At 35.2% G+C, this 27,678-nt stretch overlaps 1 protein-coding gene across 10 annotated transcripts in view; it reads left to right on the top strand.

Annotated features, from left to right (window-relative positions):
• Positions 1–27,678, top strand: part of MYO6 (myosin VI) — a 106,451-nt gene that overhangs the window by 72,639 nt on the left and 6,134 nt on the right. For 7 of the 10 annotated variants that reach the window (XM_066994645.1, XM_066994651.1, XM_066994654.1 and 4 more), the window contains exons 18-33: positions 303–476; positions 4,119–4,157; positions 5,715–5,808; positions 8,324–8,454; positions 8,535–8,612; positions 9,536–9,665; positions 10,510–10,600; positions 12,055–12,205; positions 13,506–13,714; positions 14,106–14,184; positions 16,748–16,908; positions 19,465–19,494; positions 19,937–19,975; positions 22,787–22,890; positions 23,367–23,498; positions 25,972–25,998. In XM_066994645.1, coding sequence (XP_066850746.1) covers positions 303–476; positions 4,119–4,157; positions 5,715–5,808; positions 8,324–8,454; positions 8,535–8,612; positions 9,536–9,665; positions 10,510–10,600; positions 12,055–12,205; positions 13,506–13,714; positions 14,106–14,184; positions 16,748–16,908; positions 19,465–19,494; positions 19,937–19,975; positions 22,787–22,890; positions 23,367–23,498; positions 25,972–25,998 — 1,669 coding nt within the window. The remainder of the gene's footprint in view (positions 1–302; positions 477–4,118; positions 4,158–5,714; positions 5,809–8,323; positions 8,455–8,534; positions 8,613–9,535; positions 9,666–10,509; positions 10,601–12,054; positions 12,206–13,505; positions 13,715–14,105; positions 14,185–16,747; positions 16,909–19,464; positions 19,495–19,936; positions 19,976–22,786; positions 22,891–23,366; positions 23,499–25,971; positions 25,999–27,678) is intronic. The other 3 variants (XM_066994646.1, XM_066994647.1, XM_066994648.1) reach the window with 3 other exon arrangements.

Here is a 27,678-nt window from a genome sequence, read left to right as displayed (position 1 = left end):
ATCATTAACAAAAGCACAACAGGTGTCGTAACAGGCACTAAACCTTACCTAGGGTTTCATAATTCGTACAATATCCTTCAAATTTAACAATATCTTTCCTCTCTGTCGTTAATGTTTTGTGTGTCCAGATGAAAAGTTTGAAGTAACATGAAAATATTTATCCTACATATTGTTGCTGATCCTTGAATAAAGTGTAGAATTCCGCTTTTCTTTAATTTTAACTTAATTTTTACTTCAATTTTTACTTAAGTAATTGGATCAGTGAAACAAGTGTGCTATTATTTCCTGGCTTTTCTTTTCAGACACAATTTGTGGAAAAAAATAATGATGCTTTGCACATGTCCCTTGAATCTCTTATATGTGAATCCAAGGACAAGTTTGTTCGACAGCTGTTTGAATCTAACACTAACAACAACAAGGATCCCAAACAAAAAGCTGGAAAACTTAGTTTCATCAGTGTGGGAAACAAATTCAAGGTAACATAACATAGCAAATAATCTGTTTTCCTGGAATATATGCCATTTCTAATTTACTTGAAATAAGTAGAACTTAAGGATGGGAGAACTAGTGGTTACTTGACATTCATGCAGCAAAAATGTTGTTAATTAGATGTTTTTTTCTACTAAATTGTAAGAAACCAATATATTCAACTTGTGCTATACATTTCTGTCAAAATATGTTTGATAATAGTTCTTATTGAGATTATGCAGTAATCAGTAAATCAGGATTTTGCAAAGCCACATGTAAGTCTTTAAAAGGTTTAATCTCTTGATCTAAATTTGAATTCTGTGTACTTTCAGGAGTTCTAAATGTGTCAAAAGGTGTTCTTCCATCCTATCTTAATTTTGTGCTGTATAAGATATATCAATTAGTTGCAGTTTACCATTCTCAAAATTCAACACTTAACCTAACCACTGTTTTTCCTCTTAAAAATATCAATAGTCATGGCTTTCACAGAAATATGTTCATTGTGCTGAATGTTTCCTTTCTCAATACCTGAATCTGATGCTTCTCCTCATTTTCTCCTTTCTTCTGCTTGTTGTAAAGCTGACCTTCAAACCTTGTCTTCTCCAAATGTTTTCTGCATCCTTTTCTCATTCAGCAGTTTTATTTTAGCTGGACTATTCCAGCTCAGGATGGCTAGAAAAAGAACTATAGGGGAATTAAGAGAGGAAAAGCAGGCACAACCATGGGCTGCAGGTAACTTTTTCAATCTCATGGATTTACTGTTGATAGAGCTGCTGCGATTTCAGTAAGAGCTCTTCTCAACACATCTGGGCCAGATCCAATGAAGGATTTACATGCCTTCAAATTAAGTGCCGTGACATTTTTGGTATGTTATCTCGCCTAAGGCACCTAAAACCCCAATTCACATGTGTAGACCCTTCATGCAGTCCCTGGTGAAAGCAAGTACCTTAGACAATCCCACGATCTCCAAGTTGAGTGGGGTCTAGCCAATAGCAAAAGAGTTTTTGCATTTCTACTCCATGTTAACGTTATGTGCTGAATCAGGACTGCAAGATAAATTCCTTCTTGCATAAGTGTATTCTGTGGCTTAGTGTTCTGTAAAAATGCAAAGGCTGGAAGAAAAGGAAGGATATAGTACCAGCACTTGCTTTTTGTATAGCAACTGTATTCTGATTCTGGTCTATACTGTGTTCAGTGTTTTAACTCTAAGCATATGACCCTTGGCACCAAGTTATTGGTCAGTCTGGCAGAGGGAATTCCTCATACCCTTTTGGAGATGCGCTGTTATGTAGCCAAAAATAAATTTTGTTTGGGCAGGAAGCATAGGAGAGACGGTCTGACTTGTAAAGTAGTGTTTCTGGAATTTAGCTGGGAATTGGCCATTCTGCTGTCTTGAGTTTTGCTCTGATCATTATTTCCTCCTCCTTCTTCTTATATAGCAGTTGTAGAATTAAGCTGTAGCAATTGGTTTAATATAAAATGTATGAACAGAGGACAGAATGAAAAACGGAATTACATGCAGATATGTGACCTCCTGGGCAAGCCCTGCAACCTTGAATATTTGTAGGTGAAGCTGAGATCCATTGTTTTTTATAATTGCATTTTCAAAATGAAAGCAACTGGGATCTTTTGAGATAATTTCCACTTTCTTCCATTTGGGTTTTTAGTTCCTCTTGGATTTAGCATTCCATGTGCAGTAAATGTGGAAATGTGAAAGATACAGTTGTCCAAGAAGGGTTAAGTAAAAAGGGAGGCATTTCATAAGTTAAGCAGCAATTGAGTGGGAACATTTTGGATTGTATTTTGGACTTTGGTGTTCACCTCTGGTGTTCACCTAGAATATGACTAAAAGTCCTTTTTGGATCTGGCCCATCAATCTATAGTTCTTTCAGTGTTTTCAACTTTCATGGCGTTTTGAATGTGTGTGTTAATTTCAGTAATTCATTTACTGTTACTTTCCCAGACACAACATGTACTATTGATAAGCACTAATAGCCTTGAAAATTTCAATTTAGATTCTGTCAAAATACTTCGTTATTTGAGTAGAAATTTCATCTCTGTAAGAACAAGAATTCTCAACCTGTCATTGTCAGTCAGTCTTGAATTCTTCTAATTATATCAATTATTAGATGATGCAGGGAGTTGTTTTTACAAAGCCCTTCACACATCCCTTCCTTACAACTAATTAAAATTAATTCATATAAACCAGTTGAGGAAATGAAGATGAATTAGTTCATCAGATCTACACAAGAATCTTTAGGAAAGTTTTACCTTAATATAGTAATGATGGATTAAATTGTGATAATTCAAAGAGCAGTAGTTTTAGCAATATGCCTTATTCGTATGATCATTAGTGACATTTACCTGAGAGAGTCTCTTATTTCTTGTCAAGTTATGATTATAAGGAAGGGGCATTTTTCCTCTAGCAGAAACATATTTTGTTGATGGAAATTAGGTTTTCCTCTCCAAAATAAAGCATTTCCTACTTAAGAAAAGATAAAGGTTATATTCAAAGTAGATACAAAGTGTATGGGAGAACTGAGCAGGAGGTTATCAACGTTTGTCATACCTCTTGTGAAATTCCTTCCATCTTTCTAACTATATCCATGAAACATAAAAAAAAAATACAGTTGCGTCTACTGGAAGGAAGACCAATGGCTGTAGGTGATGCATATTGCCGATACAAATCTGTTTGCCTGTACTTAAGCTAATTGAAAGATATGGTTAAAAAAATCAGTCAAAAGTGAGATCCTTTCCATTTTGGTGCCAGTACAGAAAATGAGGAGTATGTTAGGACATTCAGAATTTTGTCTTACTTCAGTCTATATACCTAACATTTGCTAGTAAACTAGAAAGGCTAGCACAACAGTAATCTGTGTGGTAGAACAGACACATCCATAAAGCGAAAGTATAATTCTGGTTTTCTGATGTGGTCCTGGAATATTTAAGTCCCTACCAATTTACATCCCTACCAATAGCAGCTGTTTCTCAATATCCTACATATCTGGTAATTCTGTACTTTTCTCTCCAAATAAATGCAAATTTGTGGTATTATCACTGTATGTTTAAATACACCCATAGTTAAATGCAGTTTAAAATTAGTCTGTTGTCATCAATGTAGAATTAAAAATTTTGAAGTTTAGAATTAAAAATACATTATGAAGATTCATTTACTGAAATGACGTGACTTAGACTCTCAAGCCAATACAGCTTCCCCCCCAGAAAAGCTGAGTATACCTCATATACTTTTGGTGTTATTTAACACACAAAGAGGCTTGTTAAAGATTAAATCTGGACTTTCACAAATTTTCCGTGTATTTTTTGGATTATTGCTGCTCAGTCTCATTTCCTTTATAACTTTATTGCATATTTCCTTTATTTTCCCAAATGTGCATGCACTTCTTTTTGATAACTATGTTGTTGTAAGTAACTGGTCACACATGGTGTTGTTGTACAGTTAAACATAAGTAATTTCTTCAGGACCATTCATGCACTCTTACATGATTTTGTCTGTTAAAATATGTGAATGTTTGATTTATCAATTCCGTTTGATTTACTAACAATAAACATGCATGCAGTAATGCTGTACCACTATTTTGTGTGTATACTTGTCGTTGTTAAAGACTACTGAAATGTCTTTTCTTTTACAGACTCAGTTAAATTTGCTTCTTGAGAAGCTTCACAGTACTGTAAGTATATACAGAGATGCAGGGTTATCATTTTCTGAAATAAATCATAATTCGTTATCTCATGTCTAGTGATAAATAATTGCTTCAGAGTTTGCAGTTATATGGTACCTTTGAAATGTCCTGCTCTGAAGGTGATGAATATTAATTTGCTTTTCAAAACAAAACAAAAGCAAAACTTGGAAAAAAAAATGTTTTAGAATGGAAGTTACACAGTTTAGGTAAAAAATACTAAAACTGTCTGAGCTGCAATCTCCATTCTTGCCAGTTTCATTTCCCTCTATTCACTGGTAATCATTGGTGACCAATTTTCAAAAGATTCAGAGATGTTACTTAGAAGTAAGACAATAAATTATTAATTTCTGTTTTCAGATTCCATAAGCTAGTTAGAACTAAAATGTCTTATTTCACTTTTGTGGTAGGCTGCAGATACACAGATACTCAAAGAACCTGCTTCCCCTAACGAGAATTTGCTGTTTTAGCTGATGTAATTCAATAGCTTGCAGAATTCTCCATGTAATTCAACATTCTGACTTTTTTAGAAGATGCATTTGTAGGAACACATTCTTGTTTTCTCTTGACAGCGTGTTCTAACCAATTCTGAATAGGGGATTATGGTCTGTCAAAAGAAGGGGAAAAACAAGGCAAATGATTGGTACAGGTGCTGGAGCATAGTTAAAGTTTTACAGAAATCACGAGGATGGTCTGAAAGAAAGATAACCTCCATCATTCACAGCACAGTGGAACCAAGAGTCAATCTAGGGAAAAAAAGTGTGGCTGGAGGTGCTCTGCTCTGACTTCAGCTAACCCATGACCGAGAATGTGTTGTTACTAGACAGATTCCTTGGTGGGCTCTCTCACTCTTGTCTGTGAAAAACACTGCAAACCAGTAGTAGAAATATGTTTCGTTAGTCCCAATTTCATTTTAGTTTATAAGGTAGGAGGTTATCATTGGGTACCTGTTAACAGAAAAATTTGAATAATCAAAAAAAATCATCCTTAAATAGAGGATGACTATGAAGTGACCAGAGAAAGCAGTGGTCAAAACTGTAGAGGTAATACATTTGGGGATGAGAGCAGGCTGGAACCACGTGAGGGAAGGGAGAGTGAAGACATGAGCCAAAAGAAATTGTAAGAAGTGAAAGCTAGAAAAAAGGGTAGTCAAGTTCATCTGGCATGATTCCAGTGTTAGGAGACTGGTAGCATGTGAACTCTGGAGAAATGAGGCATTTAGGTGATGTGACTGTGGAGATGATGAGTGTAGTAGAATCCAGATTGCTAAATCTTAGTTAGGTTGTTCCAGTGGTAAGCAAAACAGTTCACTGAAAACCCCAAAGTCAAGGTTCCAATTAATGGCTTGAGCATTGAGGTCAGTTACATCCTTTTTTTCAGTCCAGCCTTGGTATTGATATATGAGAGCAAAAGAATGTCAGTTTCTTTTTAGAAAGGTATTGTTTTATTTCTTCCCTTTTCCCTGCCCCCAGTAATTCTTAAATGACTAACATATTTCAGGTGGTTTCAAAGTGTACAGATTCTGCTAACTCATTTTTTTGGTAACAGGGATCTAGCTTTATTCGCTGCATCAAACCTAACTTAAAGATGACAAGTCACCATTTTGAAGGGGGGCAGATCCTCTCTCAGCTTCAATGTTCAGGTAGTGTATGCCTCTGATACTTTTTCCTCTGATATTTTTTTATTTACTTGGCCATTGTAGATTGGTCCAAGTTTGAAATATGTGAGATGGAATTGGTATTTCCTTGCTTGAACCCTTGCTTTCTAGGAGGTAGTTTATTTATGCCTTATGAACAGTTACTTAGGCGCTCAGTAACTTCTTCTCATTTTAGTCGATAAAACACAGAAGTGATTAATTTGAACAGTGATATGGTCTCATCTGTATAAGAAGAGTCATTCTACTTTTCATCAGTTGTTTATTCCCTTGCTTTTAGTGAGTTCAGACACCTGGTGCATGTGTAAGAAGTCATGTTTTGGTACTTAAACTGCATCAAAAGAAGCAGAAGTGATTCTTCCCCTCTACACTGTTCTCATGAGACGCCACTGGAGTACCGCGTTCAGCTCTGGGGCGCCCAGGACAAAAAGGACATGGACATATTAGAATGAGTCCAGAGGAGGGTCACAAGGATGATCAAGGGGCTGGAGCACGTCTCCTATGAAGACAGGCTGAGAAAGTTGGGGTTGTTCAGTCTGGAGAAGAGAAGGTGCTGAGGAGACCTTACAGCGGCCTTCCAGTACCTAGAGGGCCTACAGGAAAGCTGGGGAGGGACTCTTTGTCAGGGAGTGTAGGGATAGGACAAGGGGGAATGGGCTTAAACTAAAAGATGGTACGTTTAGATTAGATATTAGGATGAAATTGTTTACTAAAAAGGTGGTGAGGCACTGGCACGTGTTGCCCAGAGAAGCTGTGGCTGCCCCATCCCTGGAGGTGTTCAAGGCCAGGCTGGATGGGGCTTTGGGCAACCTGGTCTGGTGGGAGGTGTCCATGCCCATAACAGCGGGGTGGAACTAGATGGTCTTTAAGGCCCCTCTCAACCCGAACTGTTCTGTGATTATATGAAACTTAGATTTCCTGATCTGGAGCTGAATCCTATCTCTTTGTGTTGCCCAGAATATTAATAGTGCAACAGCTCAGGCCAGAGCAACAGAATTCCCTTAAATTGTTGTGGGAATTTCTGTGAGAAACCCCTTTGTGCATTTAGAGAAGTATGTATTATCTGAGATATCTAATCATTGATGCCTGTTTTCTTTGATTTTTATAGATAGTATGCTAGAAGTGAATTGTCTGTTTTACTTTTTCAGAATTTCTTTATACTACTGTTAATTTGATTTGGAGCTGAGCTTCCAACTTCAGCATAGTCCTTCCTGTTGCTTTATATGTTACAAATTGTGATGCTATATTTTCATTATTCATGAAATAGGCACTTTCAAAAGCTACATTTTATTTTAAAGGACAAATATTAACAGTTTTGCTCATTCCCCAGTGAACAGAGGAATGAAAGGCTTTCTTGGGAATTACAGTGTTGTTATTGTTGTTCTTCATAGGGTGTTTATTCACAAAACTACTTTGATATTTATTTTTCCTCTTTTCTGTATTTTTGTATGTTTAATAACTTGTGCTTTTTTTTTTCTCTTTTTGAAGTTGGGATATTTCTATGTTCTGGAGCTGGTGTTTTAACAAGCCCACCTGTGTTTCATGTTATGTTACCATTGCAAAACCTTAATAACTTCTCAGCAATTAGAATTCCATTAAGAATATTTAGCAGTGGATTTCTTCAGGTTAATAGCATGTCAGAGAAGCAAAAATAAAAAACTAAACTTTTTTCATACCATAACAATTGCAGTGTTTTACAATAGTCTTACAAGCTCACTTTTCCATGTGTGCTTACTTTAGCTGCAGTAAATGAAGCTTAATCTAGTAAAAAAAAAAAAAAGAAAAAAAAAGTCATGTAAAGTTTAGAAAGTAGCAGTGAGATGCAGTGCTATAAAAGACATTCTATAAAGACAACGGCCACAAGTTACAGGTAAACTTCTAAGTAAGCTTTTAAACTTATATGGAAAATGTGTTGTAGGATTATGTAAAGCAGTGGGCAAAATCTGGCAGAGTCTTGAAGTAATTCGAACCTTTTCCTGACTTTGTGTCTGTGCTTCAATGATGCCCTAGTTACAGCTAAAATATAGTAACAGCATTAGATCTTATCTGCTGATGCCTAGTGCTGCAAGAACACAAAATGTTCTAGCACTGCATTTGCATTTTACCCTGCATCTGTACCACAACTCACAAATATCTTTTGCATGCTAAAAATAAAAGCCTGGCTGGACGTTGTTTGTTTCTTTAAAAATGAATTACAAAATGTCAACTCTTCTAAAAAGAAAGAATGACAAGGAAAAAAAAATGCTCTGCATGACTAGATGTTACTTTTGTCTCAGATAGGGAGAAGATTGTATAAGTTCTTCTCATCTGTTTGGTATTAACTTTTTGTGAATGATCACATGATCAAGAAATTTTAGAGGCTAAATCAAGCCCCAGCTGAAATTTGTGGTTTGGCCTCTGAACAATGTCTGTGAGGCGTATGCCATTAAGTTATCATAAAAATCACTGCTTTATTTGCATTTTGCTGATTCCACCTTTTGTGCATGTCTTTCTATGAATTTAGGAATGGTGTCTGTTCTGGACTTGATGCAAGGTGGTTTCCCTTCGCGAGCTTCATTTCATGAACTGTATAACATGTACAAGAAATACTTGCCTGAAAAATTGGCACGACTGGATCCTAGACTCTTTTGCAAGGTAAGAAAGAAATCTGAAAATGTATTATTGTTGTTTTATTTTGAAGGGGGAAAAATATCAACCTGTTTTCTGTGTTTCAGGCACTGTTTAAAGCTTTGGGACTGAATGAAGTTGATTACAAATTTGGGTTAACCAAGGTGTTTTTCAGACCCGGCAAGGTAATGTTTCTTGAACTACATGAATATGAATCATAGAATAATTTGGGTTGGAAGGTCCCTTTGAAGGAGCTTTGTTCAACACCCTGTTGAAAATGTGACCAACTTCAGTAAGGTTGCCCAGGGTTTTTCATAAACACTGTTCATAATCTGTGGGGAAAAAAGAAATCAATGCTGACATTGATAAAATTGATTTCATAGTATTGTTGCTAATGCTGCTGTATTCCTGAAGCAATGATCGTGTTCCACAAATTGCCCAGATGTTGTACCAGTCACTTCAGACTATTTTGTCAAATATTAAGAAGAGCAAGTCAGAGCAAATAAATAATTTTCTACTAAACTCTAGTTGTAGCTGAAATCTCTTTCTCTGATTCTGAGCATTGCTGCTGCTATGCAGAGAAAGAAGTAGGGAGCTGTTGTGACTAGGAAGGAAAATTATTGTAGTCATTGAAGAACATATAATTATCAAAAAGTAGAAGTGCAGGATTTTCAGACAAGACTGCTTTTAATTGGATTTCTTATAGGAAGATTAAAAATTGAGAGGGGTTTTCGGGTTTTTATTTTCCCCTAGATACAGAATTAGAAGTGTCATGAAATTGTAGATCAGAGCGAGTATTCAGGAAGTGGAGAAACAAATAATTCTGAAAAATTTTGGCAACGCATTTTTAGTGTTTAATAAATGGTTGGATTATGCAAAATGCTAAGTGTTGCACATCAATTTAAAAATAAAACTGTAGTCATTCTTGTTATCATCAAATGTCCCAGATGTACATGCTCACTGGAATTAATTGAAAGCCAGTATAATGGTGACATAGTTTACATTAATAATATTTAACTTTTTTGTTTTTTTAACTCGACATGCTCTTAAATAGGAATATAGTCTAACACTCTGTTCTCCTCATTTGTAAATCTGGTTTTGCATTTAGTTTGCAGAGTTTGACCAGATAATGAAGTCTGATCCGGATCACTTAGCAGAGCTAGTTAAACGAGTGAATCACTGGCTTATCTGCAGTCGTTGGAAAAAAGTTCAATGGTGTTCACTCTCAGTGATCAAATGTATGTATTTTATGCTTTATTAAACTAAATGTTTGTTAAAAAATAAAGCAAACCACTTATTACCACCTTGAAATGTGGCCAATGGCATGTATAGCAGATGCTTCCATACTGAACTCTGAGTAATTACTTTCTGGGTTGCTGAGATTTCTTCGGCTTTTGTTAGGGACGCATATGAGTGCTTAAAGCTGATGTTTGTGGTGGTGAAGTGGTGGCAGACTGCATCTCCCCGCCTCCTGTATGTTTGGGTGCTTACCAGTGCCTGGGTAAACACCTGCTCAGAAATAGCTAGCAAGCTCAAGGATTGTGGGGGAAGAGACATCAGCATAAAAAGACAGTAGTTCAACTCTCAGCTGACACCATGGAGTTATTTAGGCCTGGGAAGTGCCTGCACAGAAGTTATCTCCAGATGAAATCTGCATGTTTGGAAGCATTGACATGAGTAACAGGGCAGACATCTCCACTCCAGTTATTACTGCTGATAAGCAGATAAGTGCCTATCACTATCAAAATATAGTTTCTAAGTGTTTGGCCTACCCAGCTTGCAGTAGAAACAAAGCAGTGTGAAATAGAGATTGGTGGTGATAGGGGTTTTGATTGCATTTTTTTTTTCTTTTTGGTGTGTGTGTGCTGGGTGCTGAATTCTGCCTGCTTGTTTTGTGGGGTAGCCTTTAAGCCTAGCACAGGATTGTCAATTCTCTTTTATATCTTATCTGTTTGGTTTCTAGTGTGGATCTAGCTCTCAATGCATGCTATTTACATACAGTAGCCATCAGGCATGTAAGGAATATAAGTCATATTAAATTGTTTAAACCATTGAGACTCAGTATCTTTTGTGTGTTTACAGTGAAAAATAAGATAAAATATCGAGCCAGTGCCTGCATCAAAATACAAAAGACTATTCGTATGTGGCTTTGCAAGAGAAAACACAAACCACGGTAAGAGGATATTCCTTTCTTGAAGAAAATGGATATTTCTATAATACTTACTTGTGAATGTAAAGAAGAGATGTACTATGCTGAGTTAAATGTATCTGCAGTCATAGAAGTGTGCTAAATATGATTGAAAGGTATGATTTGAGAGGTACCATATTTTACCTCTCTTTCCCAAGAATGAATAGCCTAAATAACACTATAGCCTAAATTATATTACATATAAGAAATACTTTTTTTTTATTTTTTTTTTCTCCTTTTTAATGATGAGGGTGGTGAGGCACTGGCTCAGGTTGCCCAGAGAAGCTGTGGATGCCCTGTCCCTGGAAGTGTTCAAGGCCAGGCTGGATGGGGCTTTGAGCAACCTGATGTAGTGGGAGGTGCCTCTGCCCATGGCAGGGGGGGCTGGAACTAGGTGGGCTTTGTTTGCAGGTCCCTTCCAACTCAAACTGTTCGGCGATTCTATAAATCTGAGCATTTCCAAAGAGATGTTTGTTAAGCTCCTTGTTCATAAAATCCTTCAGTGATAGCTTAGGTATTAGGCATTCTTAGTCATGTCTCTAACTGCAATTTAAGCTCAATAATTTTTGTCCTTTACTCATTTACACCTTCCATTAAAGGCCCTCTTTCTTCTTTAGCTTAATAATTATTTGTTCTGTCTGTCTTGCCTCCTCTTGAAATCAAGTAATTCCACTAGCTTTAATCTGACTGCATGGAATACTGATGGAAAAGCCACTGGTCATTAAGCATTGCTGACGCTTTTTTTTTTTCTTTCTTTCATAGAGATCCAGCTGTCTGGTCTCTAATTCTGGGATTCTTATTCATATATATAAGACTATACATATATTTATTTTACATCCTTTTGATAGTTATCTTTCATTTTGGTCCTTGGCATTTTTGATTTCAGTGATTTCTTTTTAGGAAGACTGTGTCTGCAGTGTGTAATTTGTGTGTATGGCCTTCAGAATTGCTTCTTTAAGAAGCTGCAAGTTTTCCTGGACTCCTTTTTTTTTTTCCCCCAGATATTTTTTTTTCCTGTGGGGTCTAATGATCTGATTCCATGTTGTATAGTTAAGTTTTACCTGATTCAGTCCTGTTATTGGTCTTTCAATGTCACATCTCAAATTTATCACTCCAGTCAAAATCTTCAATTGGTGGTGATTCTAATGATTTGTTACCAAGACAAAAGCATTGACTATGAAAATAAAAATCCATTTTTCCATTTTAAGTCACCATTTGCTCAAAGACCTGGTCACTGATGATTGGTATTAACAGTGGTTGTTAGTAAAAGGCTGTTCAATTAGTTCATGTTGATAATTTTTGAATTTCAGAAAGATGGTGAGATTTATCTGAAGGCATAGTTTGTCTCCCCTGTCTACCTCTTTAATGTGAATGGTAGCTGTAGTTTTAAATATGTCACCTTTTAAAAACATCTCAAATAAAATGTCTTAAATTCACAGCATTGATGGTCTGATAAAGGTGCGTACACTGAAAAAGAGACTTGATAAGTTCAATGAAGTAGTAAGTGCTCTGAAGGAGGGAAAAGCAGAAACAAGCAAGCAGATCAAGGAGCTGGAATATTCTATTGATGCTTCAATGAACAAAATTAAGGTATGAGAAAAATAGTTTCTTTCTACTGGAATCTTTTAAAGTGTTAATCTAAAGTAGAAGGTCAAAGTATTTTCTTTTTTATAGGAAAACATTTAAATATAGAAATCTCATTTTTCAGAGGCAGTGGACACTACTATGTCCTGTTCGAAATTATTTGTGAATGTAGCTGAAGTAAATCTGGATTTTGGAATTATTGTCTGTGTTCCAAAATTGGCACTAGAGAGTTTAAAGCAAAAATGTGTCTTGATCTTATGAGATGGGTGTTGCTAGTCAGTTGCTTGTTGCTTTTATTATTAATCAGGGCTGAAACTTACAAGCATTTATCACAGAGGAGATTGATATTCCAGTTATGAAGGTGTTTTTCAGTCCTGATCATGAAGGGAAATCAGTTGTTGAATTTGTATCAAGGCCTGTAGTTCTGAGTCTCTTACAAGAAAAGCACACAGACAAAATGAAAGCTCACTGGAATTTATCAATGTTAGGGGAAAAAAAAATGTTGAGTTCTGTGTTTCATACCATGTTAATAGTCTTCTAAGTGTCCTGTATTAAGATTTTGTTGTTTAAAATCACGGTTGGAGCAGTAATAGAGTTAGCCTGTCAACCTATACTTCTTTTTTTCTAATAAAAATTATACAACTTGATTATCATCATGATACACCCTTATAAAAGGTGAGGAGACACCCCGTGTCACAGTTTTAGTGGTATACATCATTGTAAATTGTAAAATTCAAATTAATTAAATTGTTGGTATCAATGAAATTTGAAAACACGTAGTGAAGGCAATTGCGTTATTTTTTCTTTCAGCGCGTTATTTGCTAATGAGACCTTTTTTTAATCTGTTACTTATAATATGCTCCATGTTAAGACATGTAAAACTGTGCTGTGACATAAAAGGCAGAGCTGTAAATAACCCCTATAGAAGCTAAGAACATGACACAAAATGTACCTAGTAGGCTCTCAGTTTTCATCTTAGGATGGTAAGGATTCATTTCTGTGGCATAACTGGGGGGTTTCAGAAATGAAGGCATGTTTTAAAGAAAAATTATGTGTAGTTTCAGTGATAAAATGGAGACTACTTCCTACAGTTTTATAAGAGAGAGGAGAATAATGGATCCAGAGGATTTTAGGAAGGAAGGCATGTTCAAGCTCCCCAGTTCTGAAGTATAATCTAATATAAGTATAATTTAATTACAGTGCTCAGTGCTTTCAGTTCTCAAATAGATTTTTCAAATACACATTTTAAAAAAGCGAATTACAAATGTAAAGGAATATTATCCCCTCTTGTTATATCATTTTGCAGACCACTATGATGACTAGAGAACAGATCATGAAAGAATACGATGCTCTAGTTAGAAGCTCAGAGCAGCTTCTGAGTGCACTGCAAAAGAAGAAACAGCAAGAAGAGGAAGCAGAGAGACTACGACGCATCCAAGAGGAAATGGAAAAAGAACGAAAGAGACGTGAGGAAGAAGAGCAGCGCCGAAGGAAGGAAGAAGAAGAAAGGCGTCTGTAAGTGTCAAACAAATTGCCGGTCTTAGAATGAGAAGAAAATAGAGAAGGCACTTTAATGAGGTTACTTTTAATAACCCTGTGCTTAAAGAGAGTCACTTGGATTGAACTTGCGGTGTGCTATCCACTGTTAAAATACTTCCTTTCCCCTGATGACAATTTCTAATTTAGGTGTAATCAGAATAGAAGATGAAAGATATTTTATGATGCAGCTGGGAATAAAAATGGATTTAGAAAGGCCCTTGACTTTACTAACAGGATCTTGTCATCAGAACTATACAGACTCTTGGATTACCACTTAATTTTATGGAGGATGATTTCATATCTCTTGTTTACTTGCTTTGCAATAAGTCACCAAAAATTTTCATTTCCTCTTCCTCTTTTGTAATAGTAAATCTGAGATTGAAGCAAAGAGAAAACAAGAAGAGGAAGAAAGGAAAAAGAGGGAAGAGGAAGAAAAGCGTATTCAGGTAATGTTTTAGCTGTGTTTTTGTTGTTGTTTGTTTCGTTTTGTTGTTTTTAAAATCTTTCTCACAGTGTAGGACCTCCACGGAGTCTAATGGCTTATAAATGAGTCTCAAAATTATACAGCAGTATTACATTAGGCACACTTAATATAATCTGTCTAGAATTAGTGCTATTATGGAATTACAACTACAGAAGGAGGAAAAGATGCATAAGGTAAATTCAGTTTTCAGGTAGGAAGGAATGTGCATGTGAATGAGAGGCATAAAGAAGCTTCTGTTGTCAACAGAAGCTGGAGAGATTTTTGATTTAAGAATGTATATTTTATCCGAGACATAAGACAGAAAGGACCAAAAAGATAATATTTAAAAGTATTAATATTTCTAAAAATTCTTCTGATAGTGTTTGTTGACGTAACTGAATGGGAATAGAGAGCAGAATGAGATGCCATAATTTTTTTTTAGCATCTTACAGTTTTAATAATGAAGAAAATAAAAGTAAATAGAAAAGTAACAATGATTCTTTGCTTTTATTAATAAGACTAGCCTTCAGGAATTATAACAGTTTTAGCAATGCTTTCAACACTGTTCACATAAGCATCTTCCTAGACAAACAGATGATGGATGAGCTAGATAAGTGGACAGTGAGGTAGCCTGAAAACTGGTGGGGACTGCCAGGCTCAAAAGCGCTGTGATTAGCAGCACAGTGTCTAGCTGTCATTTGGGCTGTACCCCTGGCATAAATATGCACTTAATAGTAATAAAAAATAATTATACACTTTTCTGTGTGTATAAATACCTGCCCGGGGAAGAGTAAAGCAGACAAGACAGAGGCAGACTCTTAGTGGTATCCAGAGAAAGTACAAGAAGCAGTGGCAAGTTTGGGGCACTTTTTTTTTTTTTTGAAAAGTCATGTGTGGACTCAGGCCATGTCAGGTATCAGCTTACTTGTAAACATTTTCAGAATATTGGTAATATTGAGAGGCTACAAGTAGCCCCCTTAACTACATTTGTGTAGAATACATGAAGTTCAAACCCTACTCCTTCTCCCTCTGCCTTGATTTCTGATGCTTCTTACTGATTCCACCATGAGCTCTCTGATTTGTGTTAGGACCCAGATCTGTTTTTCCTGTTGTCTCGGAGATTCTCTGTGTGACCTGGGTAAAGAGGAGTTTCAGAAACAAAAAGCTTCCCTTTAGGGGCTGTTGCCATAAGCACAAGGCAGCATGCTTGTCCGTCTCTAATGATTACAGACTTCTAAAGTCCTTTCTGTGGTTAATCAGAAATGGAATTTTTCTCCTTTTCTATATTTTGTTATCCTTAGAGTTAGTCTAACACTGATTTTCCTCCTTGTTTCTGCATGCCTTTTTCTATCACCTCACCATTATTCCTGATAAGCAAGTACCTGGAACTAATGCCAAGATTAGAGCCTAACTGATGAAAAAAGGATCTTTCCAGAGTTGTTGTCTATCACCTGTACTAGAATAGTAAGCAATTCTGGCTTACAGAAGTTAAACGTAGAAAGAGTAAGCTGCTATTTGACTAGTCTCCGAATCATTGCTTGGAGACCATTGCAGATGTGCCTAGTGTTTTGGGAGAAGCTGGTAGGATAAGTTTCCATTCAGGGATCGTTTAAATATATTAAATGGTGTCCACTCAGGAAGCAAACTGGACGTGTGTCAGAACCTTTTAAAACATGGTCTGCCAGGATTGGGAGCATCTCTGGGGATAGTATTTATCTGTGTTTCTGAGATGTGAAGATCTGCAGTGCAGAATGTAATTTACACTTTTACTTAAAAACACTTGCTGCATTTGGATACAAAGCAACATACATAATCCAGTAGGGCACTTCTTTCTTCTACGTAGTTAATTACTTGTTATCTTTCTTTCTGGTGGTAGTCACTGTCAGATAATCTGCATAGGGAAAAGTCACTGGTGTTGCACTCTGGTCTTACACACTGGTGCAAATTCATGATGACAAGTGGGAAGTGACTTTGTCTCCTGTGTTGGCTTTTGGACACCAAGAAAGGCAGTGCAAAGAGTTGGCATATATGACTTTCAGAAGTTCGAACTGAATGGTCACATTTTTCTTACTGTGTTTGTAAGACCCATTGTTAAATAGTGATGGTAAGCTGCAGTTGCAGTTGCTTTGTTCTGCAGAGGCATTATATTTGGATTATTTTTCTGTTGCAGTAAGTAGAAATTTTGAAATGCATTTCAATTCAAACCCAGATCAGGTTCACAGAAGACTTCAGTGTTCATCTTCATCCCCTTTCAAAATGCACAACAAACCTAAGTACAAAGCAGTGCCTTTTGTAAAATCTTGTAATGCTAAGTGCAGAATATCAAGGGAGTATTGTGTTAGTGCTGTGGAGAATAATCATATTGCTCTGTGTCATCAGAGTTTTAATGATGGTAGGCAAACTTTAAGTCTATATTTTATAATAAAATATATTTTAAAAAGCTAGAAATATACTAGTGTATTTTTTGCTAATTTTTGCTTATGATGTACTATTTTTTTTTATAGATTAAAGTTAAATGCATTTTTTTACACGTTTTTATGATACAGGCTGAAATTGAGGCTCAGCTAGCTAGAGAGCAAGAAGAGGAAACCCAGCACCAGGCAGTTCTTGAACAGGAACGTCGTGATCGTGAACTTGCAATGAGAATTGCCCAGACTGGAGCAGAACTCAGCAGTGAAGAGACAAAGCTTGATGTAGGATTGAGCAGGTATGGAGTTAAAAGCTTAAATTTCTCTCTTTTTTTTCTCTCACCCCTTTGTGAAAACTAAACTCTTGTTTGTTTTATGTATTTTTCTATTAATTAAATAGTATCGTCATTTTATGTCTTGCTACATCAGTAATTTAGTAAGCGTTTGTGAATATGACTGCAGTTCTCTTTTCTGAGTTCTGGCAAGGATGGCAACCATTTTAGGTTATGATTTTTATGACTGGCTTAAAGTAGGGAATGGAATTTCTTCAGTGGTAAGTAGTAATAAAATGTACCCTTTTTTATACTTTATGGTTTCAATAGTGTATTATGAATTTGTGTGTTTTATTGTGCTTTGTTTTGTTTGAACAAGAAGACCTCCTTGAAGGCAGACATAAATTATTTCCGTGTCCTGACTGGTAAGGTTTTTTTAGAATGAATCATGTGGGGCCAGAAGTATACATGAACTTGGATAGCCACCAGAGGCTTATTGCTTTGGTCGGCAGAAGGAAGAACTTGGGAAAGAACCTTAGGAAGAACTTGGGAAAGCACCGAGATGTTGTTTTTGTAATATAAGTGCTACTGTGTGATTGCTTAACCTTGGGTAGGGAGGGAGTACCAAAGTGCAGGTAGGCTGTATTCTGTCGCTAGGAAGTTGCCATGGTATTGTGCTATCTCGGGACGGGTATAAAAGAGCGGAAGTAGAGACAAGAAAAGGTTTTTTCTTCGATTTCAACTTGCATCAAGAGTCCGTGCGTTCATTGCCACAGAATTAATGTATTTAACATGGATGGGTTTGAAAATTAAATGTCTTAAACTTTTGTTTTATTTGATTTTTTTGTGTGTTGTAGAAGTGCCTGCTTTTGCTGTACAGATCCACACTGCCTGCAAAGCAGTAGCTCTCTTCTCCTCTAAAGAAGTTTTATAGCCAGCAAGTGTACATGTAGTTGGTGTATTTTCTAACTGTGTGGGTTTGTTTCTTCCCCAGAAAGTATCTTTAAGATGTGCTCTCTATGTAGTTCTCCGAAAGAGCTAACATAAAAAGATATATTTGAGTGACATCTCAGCAATTACCAGTTCATTAAAAATAGGTGTTTTTTTCTTTCTTTTGCTAGGAATAGTTCTAATTTCAGATTACCCAGTTCAGATAAGAACAAGACAGAGACAATATTTAGCAAAGCTTTGCTACCCAGCCAGGGTACTTTCTAAAGGGTCTGCACATTAGCCAGGGTTGGCTTTCTTTTTCTTTATCAAGAACACAGCAGTATTGGGGTAAGTTATGGTGAGAATTTGGCATAAATGTCCAATGAAAATAGTACTTACTGGTCAAATAGTATGTAGGACATGATCATGTCACTGGCCTAGTGATGTGAGTTTTCATTAGTTTGTAGTTGAAAGAAGATTGTATAAGAAAATCTCAAGTGTTTTTGTGGAATTTCAAGCTCCCAGAAGTGTTCTCTTTGCTACTCAAATTTAGTTTTGGTGTATGCTTTTAGTAACTTTGTGCCTGTGTGCCATAGGTAGGTAATTTTTTTGTCATGTGGAATATTAATTTGTAGACACTTCAACTCAGATTACTGTGTTTGTGCCCTCAGTTTTTATACAATCGCTATCGTATTGGCTCAGGTATGATTTTAATATGCTCAGTTGAATGTCCAAATTAATTGCTTCACAGGCAGCATTCTGGATATCTTCTTGCTTTCCCTGTTTGGATTTTGGTGCAATATAGTACTTTGAAGGTAAATCCAAAGTCATGTAGTGGTATCACCTGACAAATTTCCCTCAAAAATGGAAGAAGGGAGGATTTAGACAAGAAGGGGTCAGAGAACTCAATAACTTTTCTAGGTTAGTGAAGCTCAGTGTTTCCTGCTGCTCACAGTTGGTCCTGGTATTTGTCTTGTGAAATCCAGAAATGGATGATAAGGTAACCATCCTGATAGCTATAACTGTAAGTTTCTCTCTGCTGTGTAGTGGTCAGAGAATGAAGGCTCTTCTGAATGATCAGAAAGTGAATGGTCTGAACAAATTAACATAGCGATGTAAATCCTTTCTTAAATAAGCTAAGATTTAAATCTAGAAGAAAGTAGTAGAGACTTTTCTGTCCAAATGAGATTTCTTCTTAGCTGTGTAAGAATAATCCAAGTTCTGCTTTGTAGCATATTTGATACTGGCACTTTTGTAGGTGTGTGTGTGTGTCTTCACTATGGCATTTAGATGCAATGCCTTTTCACAGCTTGCATGAAGAAGCTATCTGTCCTGTTCTTAGAACAGCTAAATGAATGAGGACTGTTGTTACTTCTTGTGATGTGCTTATCCAAGCATAAAACATATCAATAATATGTCTCTAAATCTTTGATTTGGAAAGATTTTTTTAAAGGAAAATAGGAATGTTTTCAGATTTTCACTTGTATTTTTTTTTTTCCAAATTAACTTCTTAAAACAATAGTTTTTTTAAAAAGAGATAATAAATTTTTAGAGAGGAAGAAAATTTAATATGATCCACCTTTTCCTGCTTCAGACTATTAGAAAGATAACTAAGGAAATAGTCTACCTAACATAAATATTTTCTGTTTGCAGAGCCAATGGAACAAAGCCTCAAATGACTGCGTATGGCACCTTTTTTCCATTTGAATACTCTAATAGAAAAAATGTAATATTAATTAATTCAAAGAAAATTTGTTCTGTCCTCTTATTTACTAATACCCCATCTGTAAACTTTAAATCAATTTATAATACTCTATATACCCTGCTGTGCTTATGTCTAATAAATTAATATCCTAATACATCTAATACTATCTATTTAAAGATGGTTATAATTAGTGTAAAATTTTTCACATACCATCAATTTTTCACTGCCTTATATGATTAATTTGATCTTAACAAAGAATCATGTCGATGTAAATATTGGGATGGATACTTTTAAAAAATCAATAGCTGTTTATTTTCTGTACTTGAATTTGTATTCGATTGGCAAGAGACTATCACAGTTATAAAGGCTGTTTTTATTTTAATATGTTTGTTTTATGCTTACATATCAATTTTTTTATAGGGAACAAATGGCCAACGAAATGTCAGAAATATTGTCTAGGTAGGTGAGACAACAATATTGAAGGAATCAATCATTTCCTGTAAAGAAATCACACATAAAATGGGTTGGAAAAAAAAAAAAAGGGGGGCTCTGTTTTTTAAGTGCTGAGCAGATAAGTAAATGATCTATTTCAGATAAATTTCCTTTTTCAACAACTTTTTTATTACCAGTCATCATCTGATTTTACAGTAAATATTTTTTGCTAGTTTAATTGATTACTTAAATCCAGTAAGAACAGTTTCTCTACCTTGGTATTTTGTGTAATTTTGATAGATAACATTCATCTAGGTTTCTCCTCTTTTCACCAAATGATAATAGAAAACTGGGCTCCACATCTTTGGAAGAAGAATTCCTACAAATTCAAGAGAGTTAATTAAATTATTTAATGTTAATGTAACTGTTTGTTTAATAAGAAAATATTTCACTCTTCATCCACTATTTCCATTCAAATAAAAAGTTTTGAAAATTGCCTTGTTTAAAAGCATATTAAAAACCCTCTCAAGGCATGTAAACAAAATCCTCTTCTGAGATTACTTGTGTGAAATAATGAAAGATTTTGCGTACAGTGCAGAAGGATTAAGTAAGGGAGAAGCAGGGTTAGACTGAATACAATTCTACTGTAACAGTCTCATAATTGTTTATGTTCAAATATATTTTCTGTTGAAAGAAATGGTTATAGTGTCCTCCATACCAGTGAGTAATTAGGTGTTTGGGTGCCACCTGAGGGCAAAGACAACCTTTTGACATTCATTGTCTGAAGTTTTACCTCAGAATTTAAACTATTTGAAGTTTTTAAAAATGAATCTTGTAAAATATGGCACTACGCTGTATGGTCTGAATATGGTTGGTGTTACGTGATTGATGTCTAGTCATAGTGTTGATAATTGTGAACACAGCTGTTGCCTAAACTTGCTACTTGCAGAGGTATTTTAAAAATAGAAGTAAACAATGCTGTTTATAATTGTTAGTCTGTGAATCTAGACGGACAGATTGTACTACATATATTGACGTAGTTCCAATGACAATGGCCAAGTCTTAATATGCAAAACCCACAAAACTTTGACTAAAATCAGAAGCTGTTTGTTATGGTTGAACTAAAAATGCAGTACTTCTTTCTGTATGCTTGTTTGACATTTTTTTTTTCACTATTCATATACTTGAAACTTTTGACTTGAGACCTTTTTTGTTAGTTTGTTTTTTAAGTCTGAAAATACCGTTTATGATGCATAACATTGTCAAATTGAGTAGTGAAGAGTGACTGTCAAGGATGATACTCTTCAGAGTAGCACCGTAATGGAAAAGCTAAGCCGTTCAATTGGATTAGCATTCTTAAAGATTACTACTTTAACCAGAGGTCTTACGGCCTTGTTTTGCAGCTCTAAATTTTGTAGCAAACTCTTAGAGTGGTAGGTAGTGTTGCTAAATAAGGAAAATCCTCCGGATTTGTCAAATTAAAGTTCAGCAAGGTTAGACACCAGATAGCGGAAATTACGTTTAGTAGCAATCCTTTAATGTCCTACCGGCATTCTATTGATAACAAAATGTTAAAATTAATATTTTGAATTGAATTCTCTGTTTAATGATTTTTTTTTTTAAACTTGTCATGAATAGTGCTAAGAGTGATGAAGAGTTACTTTCCATTAGTACTTAGTACTGGTCAAAAGGCAGAGGTAATTTTTTAGCAGACTTCTCATGTACCGTAACTGGAAGCTGTGTGTTGACTCAGATTAGTAACATGAGGAAGAGTAATTAAACTGAGGCTGCAATAAACAGTAAGATTCTGTAGTTTTAATTACACTGGAAGAGATGGTGCAGTTGCTATTAAGAACATTTGGCTAAGCAGATTGTTTTTATTCTATCAAATTTAACAAATGCAATTTATTTTTATCGCTGCTTTCAGAAATGCTGTATCTATCCAGAGAAAACTGTCATAGAAAATATATTTATATTCTCGTAACTAAAAAGGAAAATATACAATATAACAACTTATTCATACTGTTAAAGAAGTTGGAGATTTTAGTAATAGTTTCTCATATGCTGTTGACTTTATTGCACACTACTTACATGATAAAAGCCTTTGAAAAGAACTGTTTCTGGTTGGGTCTTTTAGTACTGGTCAGTGTGATTTTTGTTTTTCACTTCTAAAAGTGATTTTTGTTCCTTGTTATCTTCCGTAATAATGACTTTTTTCTCCAGACTAGCTATTGCTGTTCTCAGATAGCCACTATAAAATTAATGTAGAGTTAGATTGATTTCTTCTCTCAAATTAGACTTTTGTCAGAAGCATGGAATATTTTCTCTAGTGTTGAAAAAAAGATTTTGTTCAGCTTTTAAATAGGAGAAGAAACACCTTTTCGCCCTTCAGAAATATTTTTCCCTTCTTGTCTGTTTTTCTAATGGAACTGAAAATGTGTATGGCCACTCGTTGTCTGTTCTGCGTATTGACTAGTACCAAGAAAAAAGTGGGGTGAGGTACACACAGATACATCGAGTATGTGTCTTCTTACACATAAGCACTCAATATTCATGGCAATTCCTTTTGTCTCTAAGCAGCCCATCAGATTATTCATTTAGAAAGATTTTGGACTTAAAAGATAGTTTCCTTTTTTTCTTAATCATGGGAGCATCTTGAAGTAATTTGTTATTTTGCCTTTGAATTCAGCCCTTCTGCTCTTCGTTTTCGTTGTGTTAAGTGTGCTGCAGTGTTGATCGGAAGATCTGTTCCTCCTGTTGCAAAAATCCCTATTCCTTACCTGTCCCTTAAGAAATACATATATATTTTAATACATATTATTTTTTAAACAATTGTAGAGGTCCTCAAGTTCAAGCTACAAAAGCTGCTGCTGGTACTAAGAAGCATGATCTAAGTAAATGGAAATATGCAGAGCTTCGTGACACCATTAATACATCCTGTGGTAAGTTTTGTTTTCTTATTTCAGAGAGAAAGAAGTCAAGCTCTAGTTATATGAAAAGTGTTACAGAGAGAAGAGTTCAGCACCTGCTCCTTCACTCCCCTCCTGAGGAAGCTGTAGACATTGGGAAAGATTTTTGTCTGCACCTTAAAAACAAGCACACAGTCCCCAAAAGCATTTTTGTGTAGTTCTGTTGAATTACAACGGAGGTTGTACAACTGTTAAAGAACAAATCAAAATACCAAATCAACAGAACATATACAAGCTTTTAGTTGTCTTTGAAAGTACTTTATTCTTTTTAACTCCTTCTTCAAAGAACTTCTGCTCAGTTACAAAATTTCAATTTCCTGCTGATTTAACATACTAATGTTACAACCTGATGCACATATCAATACAGAAAAACATAAATATAAATGACATATCATAAGTCATCCTTCTGATTTTCTCACTCCTCCCTTCTTTTCTTATTTTTGAGACAGATATTGAACTACTAGCAGCTTGCAGAGAAGAGTTTCATAGAAGGCTAAAGGTGTATCATGCTTGGAAATCCAAGAACAAGAAACGCAACGCAGAAACAGAACAACGTGCTCCCAAATCAGTCACAGACTATGGTGAGGAGAGAGAATTTCATGTTTATGATAATTTTGATGAAAGTATTCCAGAGAAAACATTTCTAGAACAAAATTTGTTGTTACGTTGAAGGAAATTGTTTTTTCAAGAGAATTTTCATATTGAATTAAGGTAAATATTTTGAAAAGATTGGAACTGGCAAATACTTTGCAGAAAGCAGAATATGTTCACAATAGATACGCCAAATAGTTCTTCCTAAAGCTTTTTTTTTTCATACCAACTCACATTTGTTAGAAATATAAAATGATTCCTGATTTGGTAGTGCATTTACAGGCGTTTTTATTACATGTTCAGTGCTGTGCTGGTTAAGACTAAGACTAAGACTTGTTTTCTATTTATAAAGCCTTGGTTTGCATTTTGAGACTTCTGAGACTTTCTAAGATTGTTCATACTAGTTCTGACCTCTGTAATTAAAATATTGCAAGAGAACTGTTAGGTGTAATTCTCCACACCGAACTGTCACTAAGAGTGGAATAGAGATTCTAAACAGTTCTCACAAATAGTCCAGAGAACTGGGTATGCTTTTTTTGGTGCTAGGAAAAACATTTGGGGTCCAGACAAAACAAAAAGCCTTAGGTGGTTTCTCTTGCCTTTACCCTTTCTTAAGATACAGATAGGTAGGTGCAGATGCTTTTAAAGAGAGTTAATCATTTCCTCATTTAAGTTGCCTTATATATTTCAGGTTACTTTTTCCTTTTCTGAATTCTATGAGTGATGATACCTCAATTTTTGATTATGGGATTACAAATTTTGCAGTGTCTGCTTTCATATTAGATTGTTATTCAGCTGATTTCACAGATGGGTGCTTATTGCCAAAGCAGTGCACTAATGAAAATCAGTGACTGGCATTTAAATTCAATGAGAAGGTGTAGGAGTTACTGTGTTACCACTGCCAAACCTGAAAATGAGGTGCCCAGTTTCTGGAGGTATGTAGATTTGGTGGTAGTGGTGGTTTTGTTTGTTTTGTTTTTAAGTCCAGTGTTCATCTGCTATAACAAGAGTCTACGAGATGAACAGAATCACAGCAAACTGATACAATAAATCAGACTTCTCTTCCTGTCCTCTGGTCCTGGCTGCAATGGGAAGAGGCAGAGGAAAGGGCAGATGGGGACAGAATGTTTCCACCAACGTCCCATTAGCCTGGGTTTAGGGCACAGACCTTGGACATTGGAAAAGTAGATCCCAAGTGCCCTACTTTTTCTCAGTGTCAGTTGTTATACAAAGGTGTCTTCTTTCTGTTGATTTATTTACTGAGTTAGGCATTGCTTGAGCAGTACCTGAGAATTTGAGCTTTTCAGGGATCTTTCATTCAGATATATGGGCGGGGGAGATCTGGACTCCTGGAAAAAAACTCATCAAAGACTGGGGTCTTGTGGCCATGCCTTGTGATGTTGCTTTCAGTGCTTAAGAAAGCTTATGAATAAAACAGCGTGAAAAGGCATTTCAAGCATTTCTGCAAAGTAGTAAGTTGTTTTGAATTAGAGCTTGCAAATTTTGTTTGGAGCTAAATAGCTAAAATAAATATTCATGTATTTTATTGCTGATGGGAAATACTAAAGAGCAGAAAATCTTTGGATTTCTGCAAGTAAAGCTTAGAATATTCATATTCTCATCACATTTAGCTAAAATGAGAAATTTGCAGCATTCTCTTCAGTATTTTTGAGTGCTTTTTTTTCTTTTAACTTGAAATATGGCTTCATATTTCTGAAGAGAATTTAGAATATAGCAGTTCATAAGAAAGTCACTGAAACTTCAGATATTCTTGATAATGTCAGAAGTAATTATTTTTATTGCAAATAATTATGCTATATGAGCATTTCACATCTATGTACTGTAATTATCCAAGAAGGTAGTGGGAAGGAACTCTGATCTCTTAGATGCGTAAGCTAAAAGTCTTCTAGGTGTCAGTGGATATGTGCTTCAAATGATGATGTTTTCTCTTTCCATCTTTTCACTTATGTCATATAATTTTAGAGTTATCCTTTGATTAAAGTCATACATGCAGTACAGGATTTAAACAGGTTTGTGTGCTATTATTAGACTAGGCAGTTTTGATATTAACAGAGGTCTGGGAATTAAAGATTTTTTTGATAACAAATATGAAAAATTAAAAGTACCACAATAATGATGAAGACACTTGTTTCAGTCTGTACTTAGCATGTGTACAATTGAGATTTTGAAACAGGTATTGCAAAGTAATCAGTTTCATAATCAAATCCAGAGAAAACTAGAAGCAATTGGGAATCTGTAAAAGTTGAGAAAAGGAGACATTTTATTTATGTCAGTGAGCAGGAAATGAATAGAAATAATTAGCTCAACACCTATGTCTCTCTTTCTAACCAGAATTTCTATTTGTCTATCATCAGCATTGGTGAAAAACAAGGTAAAGCAATTGTAACTTAAAAAAAGATCAGCACTTTTATTCTTTGTTCAATATGTAATATTTGTTTACAGATTTTGCACCATTTTTGAACAACTCAAGTAAGTGGGGAGACGGTTATTTAAGCTAACTTTGAAGATTAGGAACACTCAGGAGCTCTGTACTAATTCTATTTAATCCACTGTTTAGCTACACGTGTACGTAGAATTTAATGTTCAAATAAAATACTATTTTACTATTTTGCAATTTTATTCAATCAAAGGTTATTATATGTCACTCTGCTAATTTATTAATGTACATTACTGTTTATTTTCATGAGCTCCTTCCCCTTTGAGCCATCATGGGAAGGGTGAATAAAATAATTTTTTTGATGTAGATTATTTGAAGGGGTAATCTCCCTCCCCTTCCAAAATTGTATTTCTTCTAAATACCGTGTTTTAATGTCAGTATGTGGGTTTTTTTTGTTGTTGTTGTAGCAAAACTGTGGAATCAACTTAACAGCTCTTCTCCTAGCAGACAAACTAACATTCAGGTGGTGGTTTCTTTTGAGTAAATAGCAACTTTCAGTAGTGTTGAAAATTAGATGCTGTATTGGCTGCTTAGCATTCCCATCCTCTAGATTTCCTCTTGGATTTAGGTATGCATAGGCTTAGAAATAAGTCTTAGCAGCTGCCAATACAGTACAAAAAGCGTTTGACAATACTAAAGCATTGATTGGCTCTGATAGATGCTCAGACGATTTGCAGATCACAGAAGTAATGTCCTGTGAACTGTAGGCTATATTTTAGTATGAAACACATGCTTTATCAGATCTGATGTATAAATGTCGTGTTCATCTGTTTTGTTTTTGTTGTTTTTGTGAATGTGGACATGGGACAAAAAAGTTGGAGACATGATCTATAAAATACATCTTTTTTCAAGATCCCACTCTTCACATTTAAAATACTATTTTTGCTTGAATATGAGTAGAACTAGTTTCAGGGTACATTTGTAGTCCATTAGTCTTGTTCATAACTGTAAAAATAAATTATTAGAAGTGATTGTCATTTTTCATCCATTAAATCTTAGCTTAACGATTAGGTTTGTTTCTTTATGGACAATGCACAAAAAAGGAACTCACTTTTAATAATTCCCTTTATGCTGAAGCACCAAACTTGTAATACTGATGTTCTTTTTTAGAGATGGTATAGGTTGACATTCAGAATTTCTTAAACAGGTTACTCATTTTAAAACACTAAAACAAGACCAATAACTTTTAGTACGAGACAGTTATTAAAAGAAGGGATCTTGTTTGTAAGAACATTTACTATTTAAAACTGATTATAATACTGCATATATATATATAACAGTAAGAAAGTTGATGAGCTGATGAGAGTATTTGTCTTTATTCAAAAGAAGGTGCTTCTCCAAAGTCTGAAATAAATGTGTGGGACTCCAAGGGAGTCAAAAAAATGCACGTGAGAAGTGATCATCAAAAACATTTATATGAAACTTTAAGAGGTTTCATATAACTCTGTCTCCTGGAGAAGTTTGGTCAATTGACTTCAATGGTCCAATATAAATACTTTGAAAAAGAAAGTGGCCAGAAAGTAGTTCTAATGCTGGAGTTTAGTGCGCAACAATTTAGGCAGACAGTTATTTTTGAAGGTTGTTTTGTAGTAAGCAGTTATTTGTCAACGTTTTTATTAACAAGTTAGTGATTTCTAACAGTATTGCATATCCTTGTTTGTCAAAAGAAAAATCTCTGTGTGGTGCTTTGTATTACTGTAACTGAAAATGCT

Source organism: Anser cygnoides, chromosome 3, assembly GCF_040182565.1.
Source record: "Anser cygnoides isolate HZ-2024a breed goose chromosome 3, Taihu_goose_T2T_genome, whole genome shotgun sequence".
NCBI classification, from domain to species: Eukaryota; Metazoa; Chordata; class Aves; order Anseriformes; family Anatidae; genus Anser; species Anser cygnoides.
Note: the sequence above shows the minus strand (reverse complement) of the source record. Positions and strands in the feature narration are given on the sequence as shown.